Source organism: Fusarium flagelliforme (assembly GCF_020744385.1).
Source record: "Fusarium flagelliforme strain FIESC 12 MPI-CAGE-AA-0113 chromosome Unknown B0J16scaffold_5, whole genome shotgun sequence".
In the NCBI taxonomy this organism is placed as follows: domain Eukaryota; kingdom Fungi; phylum Ascomycota; class Sordariomycetes; order Hypocreales; family Nectriaceae; genus Fusarium; species Fusarium flagelliforme.
In genome coordinates, this window is record NW_025763507.1 from 2,111,487 (window position 1) to 2,129,574 (window position 18,088).

Below are 18,088 nucleotides of genomic sequence, written 5' to 3' on the forward strand. Positions count from 1 at the left end.
CTGCCAACTTGGACAAGTTTTTGATTCCTCTCCAAAGTTCTCGCCAGCAAGAGGCATGGAGGGCAATGACGGGTGGACAAAATACATCCATAAAAACCACCCTTTCGTCTCAAGCTCAACCTTGCGGCTGATATGAGGGACCTGTTGGGACCGATCGATCCTCGCAGGCGTGCTGGCGCCCATCATGACCAAGAGATTGCGACCCATGGCTAGAGGTTAATGCGCTTAGTCAGACCAGACGCGAAGCGTCACACACCGAGAGCAAATGCTGTGGCGTGGTCCAGTGAGCGAGAAGGGCCAAGGGGCTGGGTGGATGAGAAGTGGTGCGGCAATGCACGATGGTATTAACAGCTTCGGAGGACCGGGGACTACCAGACTGGCGAGGTGTATCGGTCAAAGAATTTCTGTATGTTTCCACGAATTGTCCGCTGCACCAGCCGGAATTACCCTAGCTGAAGGTTCCGACAGACGAAAACTCGGGAGTCGTATGAAATTCTGAGACTGATTGTTTGTGGCCCATCTGAAGCTCCACTCCTCAGCTGCGCGCACCGAGTGAGCCAACAATATGATCAAGCGATCAGGCCAATCTCATCTCCAAGAACCCAAGGCTGGCCGCATCGCCTGGACGGTCTACTATTGACCGATGTGCTGGTTCCAGTGGAAAGGGCTGACGAGCGTCCTCGGACCAGAGGCTCTTACCAAACGACTCATGGCACCAATCCTCTCGCGCACCAGTAGGTGACTGGACTGTCTTCATCGCCTGTCCGTCGACACTAGCACCTTCAGTTCATCATCCAACTTTTCAGCGGGCATGTCACAACTGTCGGTGCTTAGCCGGCATAAAAGACGACTTGGACGACAAGAGCGCAAGACTTGATGACCAGATATCTTCTTAGGGTTAAGTTCCGAGCCTCGTTTACCTGTCCGCCTGGTACGTCCTATACAGAACGCACTACCCACCATGATCCAGCTGCGGCAATCACGAGGTCCTGTTACAGGCTCGAGAGCGACATATGGGAGGGTAACCAAAAAAGACAAGCAGCCTGCAATAGACATCTCTTGCGAGAAACGAGGGCCGGAGAACTGTGGGGAAGGCGTCGCGCGTGTTGGTGTATTTGCTAAGCGCAGTGAAGGAGTTCGTCTTGACCGCCATCGGGGTTTGCAAAAAGCTGATCCATCTAACATTAACACCTTCTGGCGTGGTCGCATCTCCAGTATCGATCGTAGAAACTGATCAGTATCACGAAATGGTTGTTGACTGGGGAAGCTCCAGGGCAGAAGAGGGACGCGATGAGATACCATGCAGTGGAGCCTCGTCTTACGCGCGTGCACGTGATCCACCCAACCACTCGTGCCTGCCCGTAGCACTACCTGACAGTGCTGGGCTAGCGGGGACAGAGCACCAGTGGTCAACATATGATGACAAACACCCGTCCGACCCTATACCAAGTTTGATCCTCTCAAGAAACCATGCATTATGGCGAGCTCGTCGTCGTCAACTCCTTCGTCGGGCGCACAACCCAAAATCATAGAAGAAATAGTCGAGGCTGGTAAAAAAGCCTTTGATCCAGCTCTTACTGAACAAGAACGCGACATTGAAAAATATGATAAACTCATTCAAAGGTACATAGCCAAATCTTTAGATTTTGCAGCAATACTAACAACATAAAGTACACCGGTTTGGAAGCTTTTACCTGCTCTCAACGCACTGATAAAACCGTCTATCCTTCCACCATGGCTGCGAGACCCAGTGCTTCAAACACTTACCCTACTTCCCCTGCGCCCAACTGGCGTACGAGGAACCATGGAGTTCGTCTTCTCAGTCCATCCCAGCAATATAGGTAGGACTCCAGATGCCGGCTCTGGTCCTCAGAAGCAAGGAGCCAGTATCACTCATGAAGGCGTTGCCGTTGCAACAAAACTCCTCTCTTCAGTCCCTGCTAGCATGACACCACAGGCGTGGTTTGACGGCATCTCGGGACAACTGTTCGAGCTTATTGATGGGACTGCTGGTCCCGAACTGGCCAAAACTGCGTCGCAGGTTGTTGGCTTCGGCGTCCTTGGGAGCAAGCAGTACGGCGCTCCTGGATCACCCGGGTGGAATGCCTTTGTTCAACCGCTAGTGCAAGACTTGAACCCATCTTTGCGGCACATGTCAAACTCCAAGCCCGCAGTCACAAAGCAAGAGGACGAAGAAATTGTTGACCTCAGCCGAGATCGCGTTATCGTCATCTCACACTCACTCAAAACCTCATTGCAACGCCTCAAAACTCTCGTGATATCAAACTCTTCACCTGGCCTGTGCAGGCGCCTCCTTAGACTTGTGTTGGTTCAAGTCTGGGTACTTGCCTCATGGTCAAACCCACTGCCGAATACTGAAGAGGAGTTTGTACAACCTGCCCGTACTCTACTGCAAGCCTACCTAAGACTTTTTGGGAATGCTGAAAGCGTTCGACCTTTTATACAGAACCTTCTTTGCAAGGGTGCCGTAGACGGTACAGAGACGCCCTGGGAGTATCGACTTAAGGGTAAAGGAGAAATCGAAATAATAGAACCTGGTGGATTTGAGCCCAAAACAGGCATTGAGCTAAATTGGAACGAACTTGAGGACAAAGCTGCCAAGCTGGTTGAATATATGACGACAGCTTGTTCTGTCACGGAAGTGTCTGCCATTTTCCTGGACTTACTCAAGCGCTGGATTGAATCATCAGACAAAGAGACTGAAGATGTGAAGATTGATGTCCGCCCCAATACTGAGAAATCGGACTCACCTCTTCAAAACCTCTTGGAAGTTACTGTACTGCAAAAGCTTATGGACAAGGCACCCGAGAAGCTCGTGAACCAGTTCGACCAGTTACTGGAACTCGTCTGTCGGGTTCTCACAGCAGATGCCCAGTCAAGGTTGGCAGATGATCTACTCGCAGTGGTGCTGAGTTTACTCAATCTCGTCATCACAGCACCGACATTCCAGAAGTCACACATCAAACCAGAGGAGCTCAAGGTTGTTGAATGTGCCCTGGAAAGACTGAGTAACGAAGACAGACCCCAAGTAACACCCACAGCAAGAAATCTAGCTCTACTTCTAAGATATCGGGACGAAATGGAACAAGACGACGAACCAGCTTCGGCTCCAAGTGCTAGGCAGATTGAGGATCAAAGAACATACAAACTGGCGATGGAATATGTTACCGGCGGCGATGACAACCCAGCCCCTATCGTGACAGAAGGTCTGAATCTACTCTCTGGCCTCATACTGAGAGACAGTCCAATACTGGACATTCCCGCTGTTGCTGTTCTACTGTCCACTCTCCTTGAGAATAACGACGATTACATTAATCTACGAGTCGTCAAGGTGTACACACAGCTGGCAAACAAACACCCCAAGTCTGCCGTGCAGGAGCTTCTGGATCACTACTTGGATGCACAAGAAAAATCTACGACGGATGTGCGACTGCGCTTCGGAGAGGCCTTGTTGCAAGTGATCCAAAGATTAGGGGAGACTTTTGCTGGCGACGTTGCGCAGCAAGTCAGTGAAACCTTGCTATCAATCGCTGGACGGCGTGGATACCGACCTAAGACTATGGCGAAACAGGCTCGCGACGAGAAGCGGCAGAAGATGAAGAAGCAGAAGAAGGAGGAGGAAGAAGAAGAAGAAGAAGCCGATGGTATGAGCATAGACGACGAGGAGGTAACAGAAGAGGAAAAGGCTAGGAATGACATTTTGGCTCAAATCCTTCAAGGATGGGAGAGTAAGCGCGGTGCAGAAGATGTCCGAGTTCGTACTTCTGCGCTATCTATTTTCGGCGCCGCGCTCGAAACTAATATTGGCGGTATCGGTCCAACACTTGTGTCCGGAAGTGTTGATCTTTGTATCAACATCCTAGCTATGGAACGAGAGATGGAGACGGCGATTCTACGAAGAGCTGCTATTCTGAACGTGCTGAGTTTTGTAAGGGCACTTGACGCAGCCAAGGAGTCTGGCCGCAAACTCGGCTTTGGTCTTACCGACGATAGTCGAGAGGATATCGTCAGGACACTGCGGTATGTGGCTCAGACGGATAACGATGGATTAGTGCAACAACACGCGAATGATGTGATTGAGAGCCTTGAGAACTGGCAGATGGCAAGCATGTTGCCTGCGCAAGATCAGACGAACCCACCGGGTCTCACACAGCTTGCGGGCCTCCACGTAAATCCAAGCGGAACTCTGGTCGATGAGTCTGGGAGGTCTCGGCCAAGGATTGAGGAAGTGGAATAAGAGAGGGGATGCGGATGCCCACGCTACCCGAGTACGGCAAATGATTGGCAATCTCGGTGCCTACCTGCTGAGAAGTCACTACAAGGCGCAGCATCTGCATATGGGATTTTGAGGTTTCCAGGATGTGTGTCATGGGTATGATGAGAAACTACCTATAGCTGTTGAATGAACGATGAGTGTCCAGGTATCTAGGTTGGATTTTGAATAATTCGAGAGCCTCAAAGCATTAACGTAACAGTGTTAACGAGATGAGGTGAGATTTGCAGAACAAACCTGACCATGCATGCATGATTGATGCATCTCGGGAACTCTCAGCCTCTGGTTGGCAGCGCATCCGCCAAGGTCAAATCTGCCTAGAGCGATTGATTGCCGAGATGAGACGAACGATTGCGCGGCGTGATTTAATTAATTACAACAATCGATTAAGCAGTTATCAAAGAATTTCGTAGAGACAGGAGCAAGCATGTTGCATCTCATATGAAAGAACTTTAAACCCTTGTTTGGTGCGTTTTTGATAGAGTATGTTAGAATGAGAGAACAATAGCAATCATAATTAAGAATTGATAACCTTGTCGTGCCGTAGATTGGAGGTTGTTGAGTGGTGGAGCCGAGAGGTAACAAGTAATTTACTGTACGAGGGGAGGAATAAGAGTTGGAACTTGTTATTCTGCGACATGGGAGACGGGACAGCACAGGACAGGATAAGACCAAGACAAGGGACCATGGTGTTTTGCTGAAACGACACGACAGGGTGACTGACATGGATGTACGAACTTTGTATTGCTCTGTACAATACGGATACCTTGGTAGTCTGGGTCCGTAGTCTAACGGACTGACCGCGAGCGGCTGAGAGATGAAACATGAGGTAGTATTGTCAGAGAACTGACTACGGCTCGTAGAATATGGAACATTCTATATGTACATTACCGTCTACAGAAGTGATTGAATGCTTGATATTGTTGATAAAAGGGACACATACAATGGGGTGAATGTCAGTTGTAGATCTACCAAGGTAACGGGAATGAAATCGTATACTGTATGTACTGTCAGAGTTTGTCTTTTCATCCCGGTTTCTATCCAGTTACCTAGTTGGGAAACCAACGGTTTTCGGTGATTAATCTGGGTGGTCCATTCGCGACCTTGTTCCTGACGATCAACCATGATCCACCATGCATCAAATCCCGTCTTTTACGTCTTTTACGACTTAACCAATACTGTATGTAGGCACCTATGTGCTGTCTTGGGTAGATACTCTAGCCCAGGCGTCCAGATACTGTACGTATCTACTGTACTCACCTCTGCCGAAGAGGCTGAGCAAAAAGTCTCAGATGACAGCCATCCATTTTGCCTCATGTACTGTACACAACGAGCAACGACCGAATCAGTGGGGAGGGGATGATCTGAGTCATTCTAGATCCGAGGAACGACTTAGCAGGGAAGAAAAGATGGCACGCTGCATAAGTGGATGGCTCTCATGGTCTGTCAAATCGCGGTCAAGCATGCAAGGGAATGGATTTTGTTTTTCTTTCTTGTTTCTTTCCTGTATGTAGGGCAATGGATGTTTTTATGGAACCCAAGGTCACTGCAGGGAGCCTGTCATTGGCAGTTATTGTTTGTTTGTATGTAAGAGAATGTCTGACTTGAGCGATTTCCAAGCTCTTCTCAATCTCTGCAGAGGCTGGTTTGGGCAGAGACAGAGACAGCCTATGTTTAGACGCTGCCTTGACTAGCACACTGTATTACAAAGTGATGAATGATAATTAGCACAAGATTCGGGAATCTCTACTATCTCGTTATAGTCCGAGTCTGAGTTGCACTAGCATGTTGTACGAAGTTATGAACTACGAAGCCTGTCGATCCCGTCGGAGATTTCGAGTTTAGGTTGACGGACTCGGAATCAATACAGTACGTACAGTACAGTAGTATCAAGTACCTAGGTGCACGACATACAAGGCTGAGATTACCTCGTCGACCTGACTAGCCTAGCACAACAGGAGCTGGAGGATGCTCACCGCATATGATAGGGGTAAATGTGCACTGCACCTCAAGATGAGTGCAGAATAGGAGTAGTAGTAGTAAGCAGCCTCACCGGACCTAAGCGCTGGGACTGTCTCTATGAGTGGAAGAGCGATACAAGCAGCGATGTATTGCGACAAACAAACAAACACGGCAGGCGCTCATTAAAACATTTCATCACCCAGACTTGAGGTTATAGTCATTTTATTCGCAGCAGTAAGTTCAGGTGGCGGGCGCCAGAAACCAAAAGTCTCGGGAGAGTTAAGGGCTGAGTGCCACATTTTGATTGGCCCGCGTGGCGTCTCAGGTTCTGCACGGTACCTGCATAAAAATGTGACGTGGTGGGCGCTACGTACAGTACTAAGGTACTAGCTGAGACTAAAGTAGATGGCACCTCAGCTTTTTGATTGAAACATAACTTTTATGTTTACGTATCATGTAGGTAGTGATTACTAGGTAGGTATGGATCAGTTTATCTTTTCTTGGTGGAACTGCTCAAGACCAGAGAAAATCCATGTTGCTTTTCCAATATAGCATGAACAATCATCAAAATGCAATCATTGCCCTGCCCTGCCTCGGCCTGAGTTGCAATGGCATCGCTAAATTGCAGGGTGCTCGCTCACCAAAAAGGTGCTTGTCTAGCCCTGAGCCCCTGGTGAAGAAGCCTACCGTGCCCCTGAACCATGCCATTTGAAGTAAGCGCCACGACGCCCCACCGACTTCTGAACCTCGTTCTTCTCCAACGGTTGGTCTTTCGCGTCTCCAATCAAATTACATCCATGTTCATCTCGACAACATCAACGCCGCAGCAACCGACGAGGCCGCCCAAGCAAGATTGAGGGATGAGATCGTCTTCTCGCTAACATGTCTAGGCTCATACTCTAGCCTACAGTACCTTGCTGATTCAGCTGCATCCCATCGTCTTTGCACAGACACTGGCCCCTCGTTCTACCTACCTAGTCAGTTGTTGTGCAAAACGATGCTTCAGCTAATACATGTGGCACACGCGCTCAGTGGCCGCTCAAGCCGCTTCTGATACCACATCTCCTCCATCTGCGGATGTGGACGACCCGGGCATGGTTCACGAGCGTGCTCAGCGGATACGGCCCTCTTTCAACCGAGCAAGGACCAAGCTCTAGATGCCAGATCCTGGCCAGTCCCCAATATCCAAGGGGCTCTCCAGTGGACCGCAACATCACCCATGCTCGACGCATCTTGGCAGTCCGTCGTTTTGTGGTTGCATTCGCTTCCCCTGCAAAGAGGCAAAGAGCTAAAAAGAGGCGCTTGCAGCCCAATTCGTGCCACCCCCGACTCCAGATTTTCTTAATATCTACCGCATCCTTCCTCAACTCTGGTTTTGCCTCTCAGTCTTGTCTGTCTCAACTACACACTCGTTCAGTCTCTATTGTGACTATTACATTCATTTTCGGCTCTGCCATTACGATCATTCCAGCTCTACAGCAACTTGTGTTTTCTCACGTTCCAACTTTTATACTTTCTTTTAGTGAAGCAAAACTGTGTCTTGCTCGCTGCCTGACTGTGGAATCGATTTCTGCAGCCATTACATCGTATCTACGTTGTCATAGACAAAACTGAAGCTACCGCAAAACCCTACATTACCAAACCTTGAAAATGAAGTCCGTCGTCGCCAGCATCGGCATGCTCGCCGCCGTGGCCAACGCCTACCAGTTCCCCCAGCACGCCCACTACCGCCGAGACTACAACGGAACCGACTCTCAGACCACCCTGACCGTCAAGACCACCGTCGTCGAGACCATCACTAGCTGTGCTCCTACCGTCACCAACTGCCCTTCTCGTGACCAGACTGCTATTGCTCAGCTCCCCGAGTCCGACAAGACCACCCTCACTGCCACTCACACCGTCATCCTCACTGAGGTTGTCTGCCCTGTTGCCGAGGCCAGCTCTATTTACACCTCCGTTCTCCACGATGCTGAGACCGGTGGCGTTACTGGCAAGACCATCACCGCTGATGTCCCTATGAACACCGGTGGTGCCTACCCTCCCCCCACCCAGGGTGAGAAGACCGTTGTCTCTGACTACACCACCGACCAGGTCGTCACCCTTACCCAGGGCGAAGAGACCATCACCACCACTATTCACAAGACCATCCAGAAGACTTTGACCGTCCCTGCTGGCCCTGAGGTCACCAACGATGGTTCCAAGGGCAACGGCACCCCTGAGGAGGACAGCACCACCACCACCACCAAGACCACCACTGGCACTATCACCAAGACCATCCAGCGTGTCGGTGAGACCGGCCCCGCCACCGGCGGCGACAACGGCTACAGCACTGGCAAGGGCGAGGGTGAGGGCGAGGACGATGGCTCCAAGGGTACTGGCAACGGCAACGGCCCCAACAAGGGCGGTAACGGCGAGTGTGTCCCCGAGACCGTCACTGTCACCGCTCCTGCCTCTACCGTCTACGTTACCGTTGTCCCCGAGGCTGCCAAGACCAACGGTGCTGAGGGCGCCACTGTCACTGGCAAGACCGTTAAGGGCGACGACTCCGAGGATGATGATGAGGAGGATGACGACTCCGAGGAGGAGATCTGCGACACCACCACCACCATGGAGGCTACCGTCACTGTTGTCCCTTACCCCGTCAACAACACCGCTACCGGTGGCTACGCCAAGCCCACTGGCTTCTCTCGCCGTCTCCGTTAAATGTCCAGAGACAACTCCCATGTATATGAAGTCTCGTCTGTACATTAATCACCACTTGGTTACTTCTTGGTTAGGCATCTAGTGGAGGAAGGTCACCTTGGATAGGCTTACACTACTCTGGATGTATGACAATTTACTTTTTGGCTTGCTTCCCGTTTTCAAAACAACTCAATGAGAATCATGATCTTGTCTTATCTTGCACTTAAAACCAATACTCTCTTGCGCGCATAGTCTTTTTGACTTATGGCCTGTTTGTAGATAGATAAACTTGGCTGTGTTATCTGCAGCCATGTTTCTGTAGATCGCACTGTCTCTTTGAGTTGATCGTTGACATATATCTTTCTTTCACCGTAGATATTTTGAAATAGGAGATGTGTTTGATGTACACAGTGAGAGCTTACATGTTATCGTGACAAGTGAATATGTTTTGTCTAAGGAGAATTGAAATGCGGACCTGTTACGGTTCTTTCCCAATGTTTCCATCGTTCGCGTCTATAATATTCGGCGAAACCATGCCCTCCATAATGGAGAGTTATCTAAGCCAGTATCCCTCAACGCCTTGCTAGTCCATTGCAATGCTGATATCCTATTTCATTATATCATATCATACACAGGCCGCTTACCCAAGCAGGACGTGCTCATAAGCATCGGCATCCAGATACCGCTGCAGCACGTCTTGTAACGCTGCCTTTGTACGGTCAAGTTGCGGTGTCACACCCTCCGCCTGCTGAAGGTTTCCACGGATGCTATCAACGTGGCCAGCAAGTTGAAGAGCTAGAGGTTCGAAGGGCGTATCCATGAGGTCCTATCGAGTGTTAGTCCTCGGTTCCAGGCCCAAGATATATATGTGATAGACGTTATTACCTTGAGGCTTCCCTCGTCTTTGTCTGCCACAAACTCTGTATCCTGGTGTTTGATCGTAGCCCATGATGTAGGCGCCAGGATATGTGCCTTTCGAAATAGGTCCTTGCGCTCTCTTGTCTGCGCCCTTGCATTCGCCTCCAACCGCCTCAGTTCCTCGTAGTCTTTCTCAAGCTCTTTCTCCATCCTATCCTTTTCAGCCTTTAATAGTCCCACAGCATGCTTCGCTGGTTGCAGCTGTCTGTCCAATGCCTGTTTCCCATCTAGCACGGCTTCAAAATCGAGCTCCATTGCGCGACCCCCATCTGCGTCTGCGCGGCGCCTCGTACTTGTCGTAGAGGATGCAGGGGGGAAGGGTAGGCCGCGGGCAAGCTTACGCTCTATACGTCGTGAGACGAGGTTCAATGCTGCGGTTGCGTGGGTGCGTCGATTGCGGGTCGTAGCTGTCCGTTGAAGAATGGGTCTTTGGGCGAGTGTGAGAATCGATGTTGCAGTAGGGAGGGACAAACCGGACAGGGGAGACCACTTTGCAGCAATATGAGAGGAGCGGATGGTGCGTTTGAAAGGGGCAATATGAAGATATGGCTTCTGAGGTGAGGGAAGGGATTCATCTGAATCGGTTTGTGCGTTGTCTTTGCTGCCGCGCCTTTTCTTCTTGGTACCTTGCTGCTGCTGCTGTTGTTGTCCAATATCATTCGTACTGTCAGCGGATGACTTTCCGCCCTTTCGTCGCCCACCCTTCTTGGTATCCTTACCAGCTTGTTGTTCCTCTGCATCTTCTTGCGATACGCCGACGTTGGGATTTTGCACCCTGCGAGTCTTTCCATGGGCGTTCCTTTTTCCATTTCCAGAGGACTTTCGCGGGCTTCGTCTGTTCTCGTGTTCCTCCCCAGTCTCTTGTTCCTCCTGTTCGGGTTCTGGCACTTTACGTTGAAGTTTCTTTCGAGGGGTTGGTTCTGCATCTTCTGGCTCTACTGGAGGTCTTTCGGGCTGCTGAGTCGCTTTGCGACCCCTTTTGCGTGGTTGAGATTCCTCGCCTTGTTGTTCATCTGGATGCTCTGCTTGCTTTCCATTCGTCTTTCTCTTCTGTTGTGGTTTCGCAGAATCATCTACTGCTTCATTCTGGTCTTTTGCGAGAGGACGACCTCGTCTCTTTTTTGCTTGCGCTATGGATTTGACCATTTCCTCTTCGGTTTCCCTCTCGTTTTGATCATTTTCAAGAGAAGGGCGACCCCGTTTTCTCCTAGGCTGTACCTCGTTCTCCGCCACTTGGCGCTCAGGTTCTTGACCGTCCTGGTAGGTTTTGGCACGGCCGCGCTTTCTCTTCGGTTGCGCCTCTTTATCTACAGCCTCCTGCTCAGGCTCATTATCATCTTTATTTTTCTCGAGCGATGGGCGGCCGCGCTTTCGTTTCCCTTGTACCGAATTCTCTGTTGCTTCCTGCTCCAGTTCCTGCTCATCTTGGTTCTCCTCAAGCGAGGTTCGACCGCGCCCTTGTTTGGGCTGTGCTGCATCTTGTTTTGTCTTTTCCGCATTCTTGTCTTCAGTTGCTGGCCGACCGCGCTTCTTTCGAGGTTTATCTTCCTGGGCTACTGTTTCTTCTGTCGCATCTTCTTGTATTTGTTTCTTCGGGCGCCCTCTCTGTTTCGAGCGTGCAGACTCTTCGTTATCGGCTTCGTGCTCATCTGGACGATCTTGCGACGCGCTGGCGTCAGCAGATTTGGACGCGTTTGTGGGACGACCACGCTTCCGTGTTTGTGGTTTTGGATCTGGAGACTAGACGGAGGATTATTGTTAATCATGGCGGCTATGGATTTAAGTATACAGGCAATGTTGTCTTTACTTACCATTGTGGGCTGTAGATGAGTAAGGAAATTGTTTGTTTTGTTGATTCAATCGCCCACCAATTGATTTGAGTTTCAGCGACTCGGGGCGCTGGGACGGGGAAGCGGGGCAGTCGGGTCCCGTCCGTCTTTGGCTCCGCTCAAGCTCCGGGAATCGGTTTCTCATGGACTGGACTAGGCTGAGCTGTCATTCTACGCCTCATTCATCATACTGTACTTCAGGTTTATTAGCATTTAGCTTAATTATAGCAGTTTACTCAGTGTTTAAAATGACGGCTCATCTTGCGGATGACGTAGAAATGCCTTTGGCTTGTTCTTCATTTGGGTTTGAAGAGCACATTAGATAGATTAGTCTAGATAGTACCTAGGTAGGTAGGTTTCCATTCATGACCAGATAAATAACCTAGCAACGTTGAACCGTCGGTTTGACTTCCTGATTCATCTGTCTCAGCTACAAAAAGTCAAGACGATAAGCGAAGGGTTAGCTCTCCTGTACGATGGGCATCCAATACCAATGCTACATACATACACTTCAAGACAGACTACCTTAGTACCTACTATTTATTGTATCGCCAATGCTACATGATGATGCCATCAGACGTGTGCTCTACCTAAGGCACCCTCTAGCTAGACTCTCAATCCCGTTTCGTCAAACACTGCAGGTCAGGACTCGGAGGATCCAATTCTTCGCGCAGACAGAATTCGCGAATGCGTGATGACGATGACAGACCTTTGAGCAGCGTCTCGGTACCGAACAATGGGTATTGGTATTGGCCTTTGCCTTGGTATTACATGTATCGGTACCCTCAGGATCCTGGAAGTACTGCACAGCACCTTGTCGCACCGCATGTGAGAAATAGGTACGTATCGTATGTTTTATTAGGTATCCTTTGATTTGCATTCTGCTTTTCAGCATTCGCGTGAATGCAAGTTGAACGCATGCCCGAGTCTCTTATTCGCGGTTTGTTTTTGCCAGCTCATCATGGTTTACATCCTGAGGCCAGACGAATAGAGCCTGATACCAGATCAATTGACCCGACTCTCGCCGTCTTTGCCATCCATGGCGTTCTATCAACATTGTCATATCGCAGTATCTGTATTTGTTGTTGCAGCCAACCTGGACATGGACGGATGTTGAGAGAATTAAAGCTAAGAGTCATACTAACGTGTCAAAAGCCTCAATGCAATGACAGTGGTTCCTATCAACTAACACAAACGGTCAGTCCCCTGTCAGAATTTTCTTTACCTTGACCAGAGCTGGTTCGTGGTGGATTGGACCCGAGAGACCCTAACTTGGACCTCTCGAGCATTGCTGCCCAAGTCATGTCATGTCGGTGATGCCCCCCTTGTCCTGTTGGCCCACGGCGGCGCTTAGAAGTAGTGATTTTCTCTTTGTTCAGGCACCGTCTCGTGTTGAATTGAGTCCTTTTTGCTCAACGTTTCTGGGATCCAATTCTTGTGCTTACGCAAGGGTTCAAACAAATCCGTTTCCACTCGGTCAAGACTCTTCTTGTGTATTATTTATCCAGCTTCCATCTCAAGCTTGTTCTGTGTTGGCAGAGACCCGACGCTAGTACAGAGCTGGGTTGGATTAGACTTGAATCGAATCTACTCGACTCGATCTCTCCCTAGGTAGGTACCTTTCACATGAATTTTAAATACATGGATGGATATGGACAGAGCGGGCCGTTCCTTGTGTCTGGGCTTTTGCACCATAACTAGGTGTACCTGCCATGCATAAGGTGTGACAGTTCTGGTGTATCGACCACCTAGGAAGGCTATCGCACAACCAAGGTACCAACTAAGGTACCCAGGCGATGCCTGTATTTCAGAATAGTGTTCTAGACTTGAACCATGAATGATGGACTGGTCGAGATCTCGGTTCATCCCAGAAGAATCGAATGGCTTCATAATTATTAATGCCATGTTGATTAGGTAGGTACTTCAACTTACACATCCATTACCTAGCACCTGTGGCCTGCGCTTTGGCCCCCAACTGGATACAACAAGCCCACTCCAGTGTGAAAAAAGCGACTGCATAAACCGGAATCTAGAGTCTTTGTAAGAACGGAGACATTCAATTGAAATTTGTAAGCGCAGTAAGTTTGCCTCTCAGGCTATCGTCCATCTTCCAAGTGTGGCATTCTCCCTCGTGGTCTAAACCGGAGCCTCAATATCCCAAAGGCCTGGAAATCGAAATCGAGACTGTGGCTTTTAATCTGACAGACTGACGGTCAGATCAAAGCCAAGAAACATTCTCAAAGCGCGAGATCTTATCTGGACCTCTCATGTTTGGCCAACTGAGACATTGATATCCATCTCACTTGAAGACAGAGGGGCGGTCGGTCCATCCTCCAACCTCCAACCTCCTCAATTCTCTGTACAGACCCGATCCGAACCCGGGCCCGGACCGTCAAAGACACTGCGGTCCTTTGCGCACAAACGAAAAAGGGCCGCGCTTCTCCAAAGAAGATCGACAACTTCAATCCGCCATTGCGCTAGACCTGACTGTCGAGCGGTTAAGGCTTTCATGCAAGGGCTGTCCTTGTTGCTGGTCGTACTGAAGTCGAACCAAGGACAGCAGGGTCCTGTTGCTATCGCCGTCCTCTGGTAGGCACTTACATAGTCTAAGTGAATTAGTGCTCGCCTCATTGATTGAGTGGTTGATCTGCCGTTTATATCCTTACAAGTTTATTATTTGACCCGGCACATCGTCTGCCGTTGATCGGCCCTGGCTCGACTTACAGCCTTAGTAGGTACAGGTCAGGTTGCCCGATCATCGCTGTACTGTCGTCCCCTACCAGACTGGTACCATTCTTGTGACATACATTGATTGAATCGTTTCTGTCTGTTGTGCATTCGCTCATCACAGTCAGTCACTCGAAGCAGTCTTTCAGACGGCAGGACCTATTATCGTCGTTTGACCCCTCCTGGGGCTCCTGCCCAACCTAGGTACTGTACTGTACCGTCCATCCATCTTACTTGCATCCATTACATCTGGTCTGGACTGGGCTGCTCTTTCCATACCAATTTTTTTTTTTTAACCTTCCCCTCCTCTGTCATTTCTATTCATCCTCTTCTTCTCTTTTCTCTCTCTTTCATTTCTTTTTGTCATCCTCACCGGAAACATTTTGTTCCAAGTGGACGTCAAAAAGAGAAACGAGATTGATAATCAACACTCTAATAATATCGACGCCGAGATTCGTCTAGGACAGAGCTTTGGCTGCCCACATCGCCTCTCTTGGGCTACCGCGGTTGGGGCCTGTGACTGTCGGAATCAACGATTCGATCCATATCCATCCATACCTGCGATAAGCGGACCAAGAAAGGTCCCCGGGATTTCTTTTTATCTGATATCTGGCCCTCTGCCAGGACATATCCTGTCACCCTTCACAACAAAAACTTATCATGACCCCAAACACAAGTCGCATATCATCCTCTCCGTGTTGGAGGTTTCTCCTCTGGGTCCTGACTCCCTGACTATCGCTATCGCTATTATCATCTATCATCGACAACAATCACATCGATTGAATCGCTTCGACCGTTTTACCACTACTGCTGCTATTATTATCGTCCGCTACTATTTGACCAACTCAAACATCGGTACCGGCTGGGTTAAGGCCCAAAGTTGAACCAAGCGAAGACCTGAACCTGACGGGACCCCCCCCCCCCCAGCGAACAGATCAGGCCTTGGCTCGTTCTGTCCCACGTCTTGTCTTCACCTCCGCTTCTTCTTTTTGGGTTCCTTGAGCCTTCTATTATTGTTTCCCACTTCCCCTGATCGAGCCAATTGATCTTCCTGAACGCAGGGTCAGTGCTGGCAATCGTCAGTTTGTGCTACCACTACCTACTTACACTACACTATATCGAGGGGCCCTAACAAGAAGGCATATCGCCAAATCCCCCACCGTATCAAAGCCAGACTGAGCCAGGGGCCCAATCGACTCCATCTACGTTCCCCTCTCACTCCCGCCTTTGACCACTTGGGTGCATTGCATCCTCTCATGCTCTGCTGGCAGCCCCGCGTAGTATTGGATCCCATCCCTACCTTTACCTGGCTACCTGACCCAGCGTCGCATAACATCCATAACCACGCCCACGTCGATTTTCAACGACGCCCACGTTCGAGTTCTAGCTCACACCCACGTTCTTGCCCACGCCCCAAGCCGGTACTATTTGCTGCATACCTGACCTAGGTTTGCATTGTCTTGCTTGCAGTAGTCGACGGCTGCATATTTTTTTTTCTCTTACCGTTTTCTTGTCTCTCTTCTTCCTTACCTCTCCTCTTTTCGTTTCAAATCCAGGCTTTGCATTGTTGTTTCGCCTGGTACCTCACACTCACACCATTCTCGCCGCCTCATTCAGGCTCTGCCTCATTAACATCTTCCCTCGCCTTTTACTTCCGGGACGGCTCGCTCCAATCAGTGTCTCTTACCCCACATCGACGCCTGCCAAACCACCTATCCTACTCGGCTTTACGTTGATCGATAAGATACTTTCCTATCGATCTCGACTTACATCTTGTTGGTGGCCTTACCCAAGACTTAGATTCGAGGTTATACGGTTCTCCTGTCTTCCAGTCAAATAGAGGACCTTTTGGCTCAATTGAGTTCTGCCTTGTCCTATATCATATACGTTTCTTACTAGACCACAATTGCAAGGTCTCGTATGTACACCATATCAGCCATGCCGCCGAAAAAGAGCACCAACCTTCGGCGGCGCCCCGCGACGCCAAACCTCAACGTCACTCAACTTCAGGCTCAAGTACAAACCCAAGAGGAGCCTCTCACCGCCGACCCAAATTCACCACCAGAGACACCCACCACATCACCACCTTTCTCACGCAAGATCAGTCTAAAACCTCGGCGTCAACCTGACTTCCATGATTACTTCCAGCCGCTGGACTCCGATCCCAATATCAGACCGGTCGGCGATGGTCATCAGTTCAGTTATCGACCTTCGCTGGGACCCGAACAATTGAGCCCTCGTTCGTCTTCCTCGTCTGGAATGGTCGAGGATAGCAGTGATGAGGATAGCAGCAGTGAAGATGATGAAGAGTCGGCCAGTCCCAGTATACGCAGTATGGGAAATGCCACGGGCCCAGCAGTGTCCTCGCCAATTGACGACTCTGATGTTGAGCTTGAAGACACCGACAGTTCCAGTGATTCGGATCCTTCTGATTCTAATTCGGACTCAGAATCCGAAGAGTCTGGGGCTGCTGACGAAGCCGAGACCTCTCATGTTACAGTTGCAGCTACTGAAATCGTTGCTTGCAACTTCACCCTCGAGGATGTTGATCCTATGGACAGCGATTGCGAAGGACTGGATGTCTTACAACCCACAGAGATCGAATCCAATCGCAGTCGCTCACGGTCAAGGCATAGAAAAGAGCACAAAACCATGGTCAAGGATTTCAGAAACCTCAATTGCAGCAATGAGACGTCAGACACTGAGCAAGCAGCTGGCCCCGAAGGCGTGCCCGACGAAGAAGCGATATTCCTTAAACACCGAGAGCGACTCAAGCGAATTCGTCGAATGAGCATGGGCAGCAGCTTTGGCAAAAGAACACACAGCGAACTCAGCGATTCTGATGACGACGGCGAGGGACTCGATGCCAACGAAGTTGGCTCTAGCGCACGTCGTATGCGGAGAAAGATGCACCGGACCAGTCTGTTGTTCCACGACCCGCCTCCTCCTCCTGCGCGGATCGAGGAACTTGAGGAACCTGACTCGAGTGAGGATGAGCTTGTGACGCATGAACATCTAGCCAGAGAATTACCCTATTGGGCTATAGAAATTATGGAGGTGGACTCAAGCTCCAGTTAGAGCTCGAATTACGCATCATACCAGCTACATACAACAATCTTCAAGCTACCCCGGCCACCATAGGCATAAACATTAATGACATTACGAGGACAGGAGGCGACTAGGGTCCCTCTGACGACGATAACGACTCACCTTTTTACAACACATGAGCATGACACCGCCTGCACCGACCAGCCAGCCCCTGAGCCTGCAAGGGTTCAGTTACGCGGGACCATTGATTGCTTCCGCCTCGCCCAAATTTCATGGTTCATTTATGCGCCAGGCATTTACCGAGAGATGAGGATATCATTGAACAGATAAAATGACATTGGGCATTTCGCATAGAACCCGCAACTAGCATCAAGGCTTGAGATATCGAGTCGAGAACGGGATTGTCGCGTTGTATTTCACTGGGATACCTTTAGACTGTTACTATACGTCAATTTGTTACTTGCAAGGCATATGATGGATATTATCTGGACACAGGAGAAAAATAGTATACGCGGCGAAATATGGGTACAAGTCTAGTAGGCGCCTGAGAGCGCTTCTTTGGCATTTTATCATCATTATCGAGACAATACTACTATTTAGATTGGGTTAGATCAGAGTTCTCCGGTTT

At 49.7% G+C, this 18,088-nt stretch overlaps 3 protein-coding genes across 3 annotated transcripts; all 3 read left to right on the forward strand.

Moving 5' to 3' along the window:
* Positions 1-1,266: 1,266 nt before the first annotated feature.
* Positions 1,267-4,461, forward strand: B0J16DRAFT_158145 (uncharacterized protein). The gene is made up of 2 exons (XM_046122163.1): positions 1,267-1,623; positions 1,672-4,461. Exons 1-2 carry the CDS (start codon positions 1,478-1,480, stop codon positions 4,256-4,258), a joined length of 2,733 nt encoding a protein of 910 aa, XP_045981383.1. The 5' UTR covers positions 1,267-1,477; the 3' UTR covers positions 4,259-4,461.
* Positions 4,462-7,533: 3,072 nt separating this feature from the next.
* On the forward strand, positions 7,534-9,339 carry B0J16DRAFT_373507 (uncharacterized protein). The gene has a single exon (XM_046130526.1). The coding sequence runs from the start codon at positions 7,907-7,909 to the stop codon at positions 8,957-8,959; it is 1,053 nt and encodes a 350-aa protein (XP_045981384.1). The 5' UTR covers positions 7,534-7,906; the 3' UTR covers positions 8,960-9,339.
* A 7,011-nt stretch (positions 9,340-16,350) lies between these two features.
* On the forward strand, positions 16,351-17,490 carry B0J16DRAFT_386024 (uncharacterized protein; the record flags this gene model as incomplete). Its single annotated transcript, XM_046131549.1, has 1 exon — positions 16,351-17,490. The coding sequence occupies one exon, from the start codon at positions 16,351-16,353 to the stop codon at positions 17,488-17,490; it is 1,140 nt and encodes a 379-aa protein (XP_045981385.1).
* Positions 17,491-18,088: the final 598 nt, after the last annotated feature.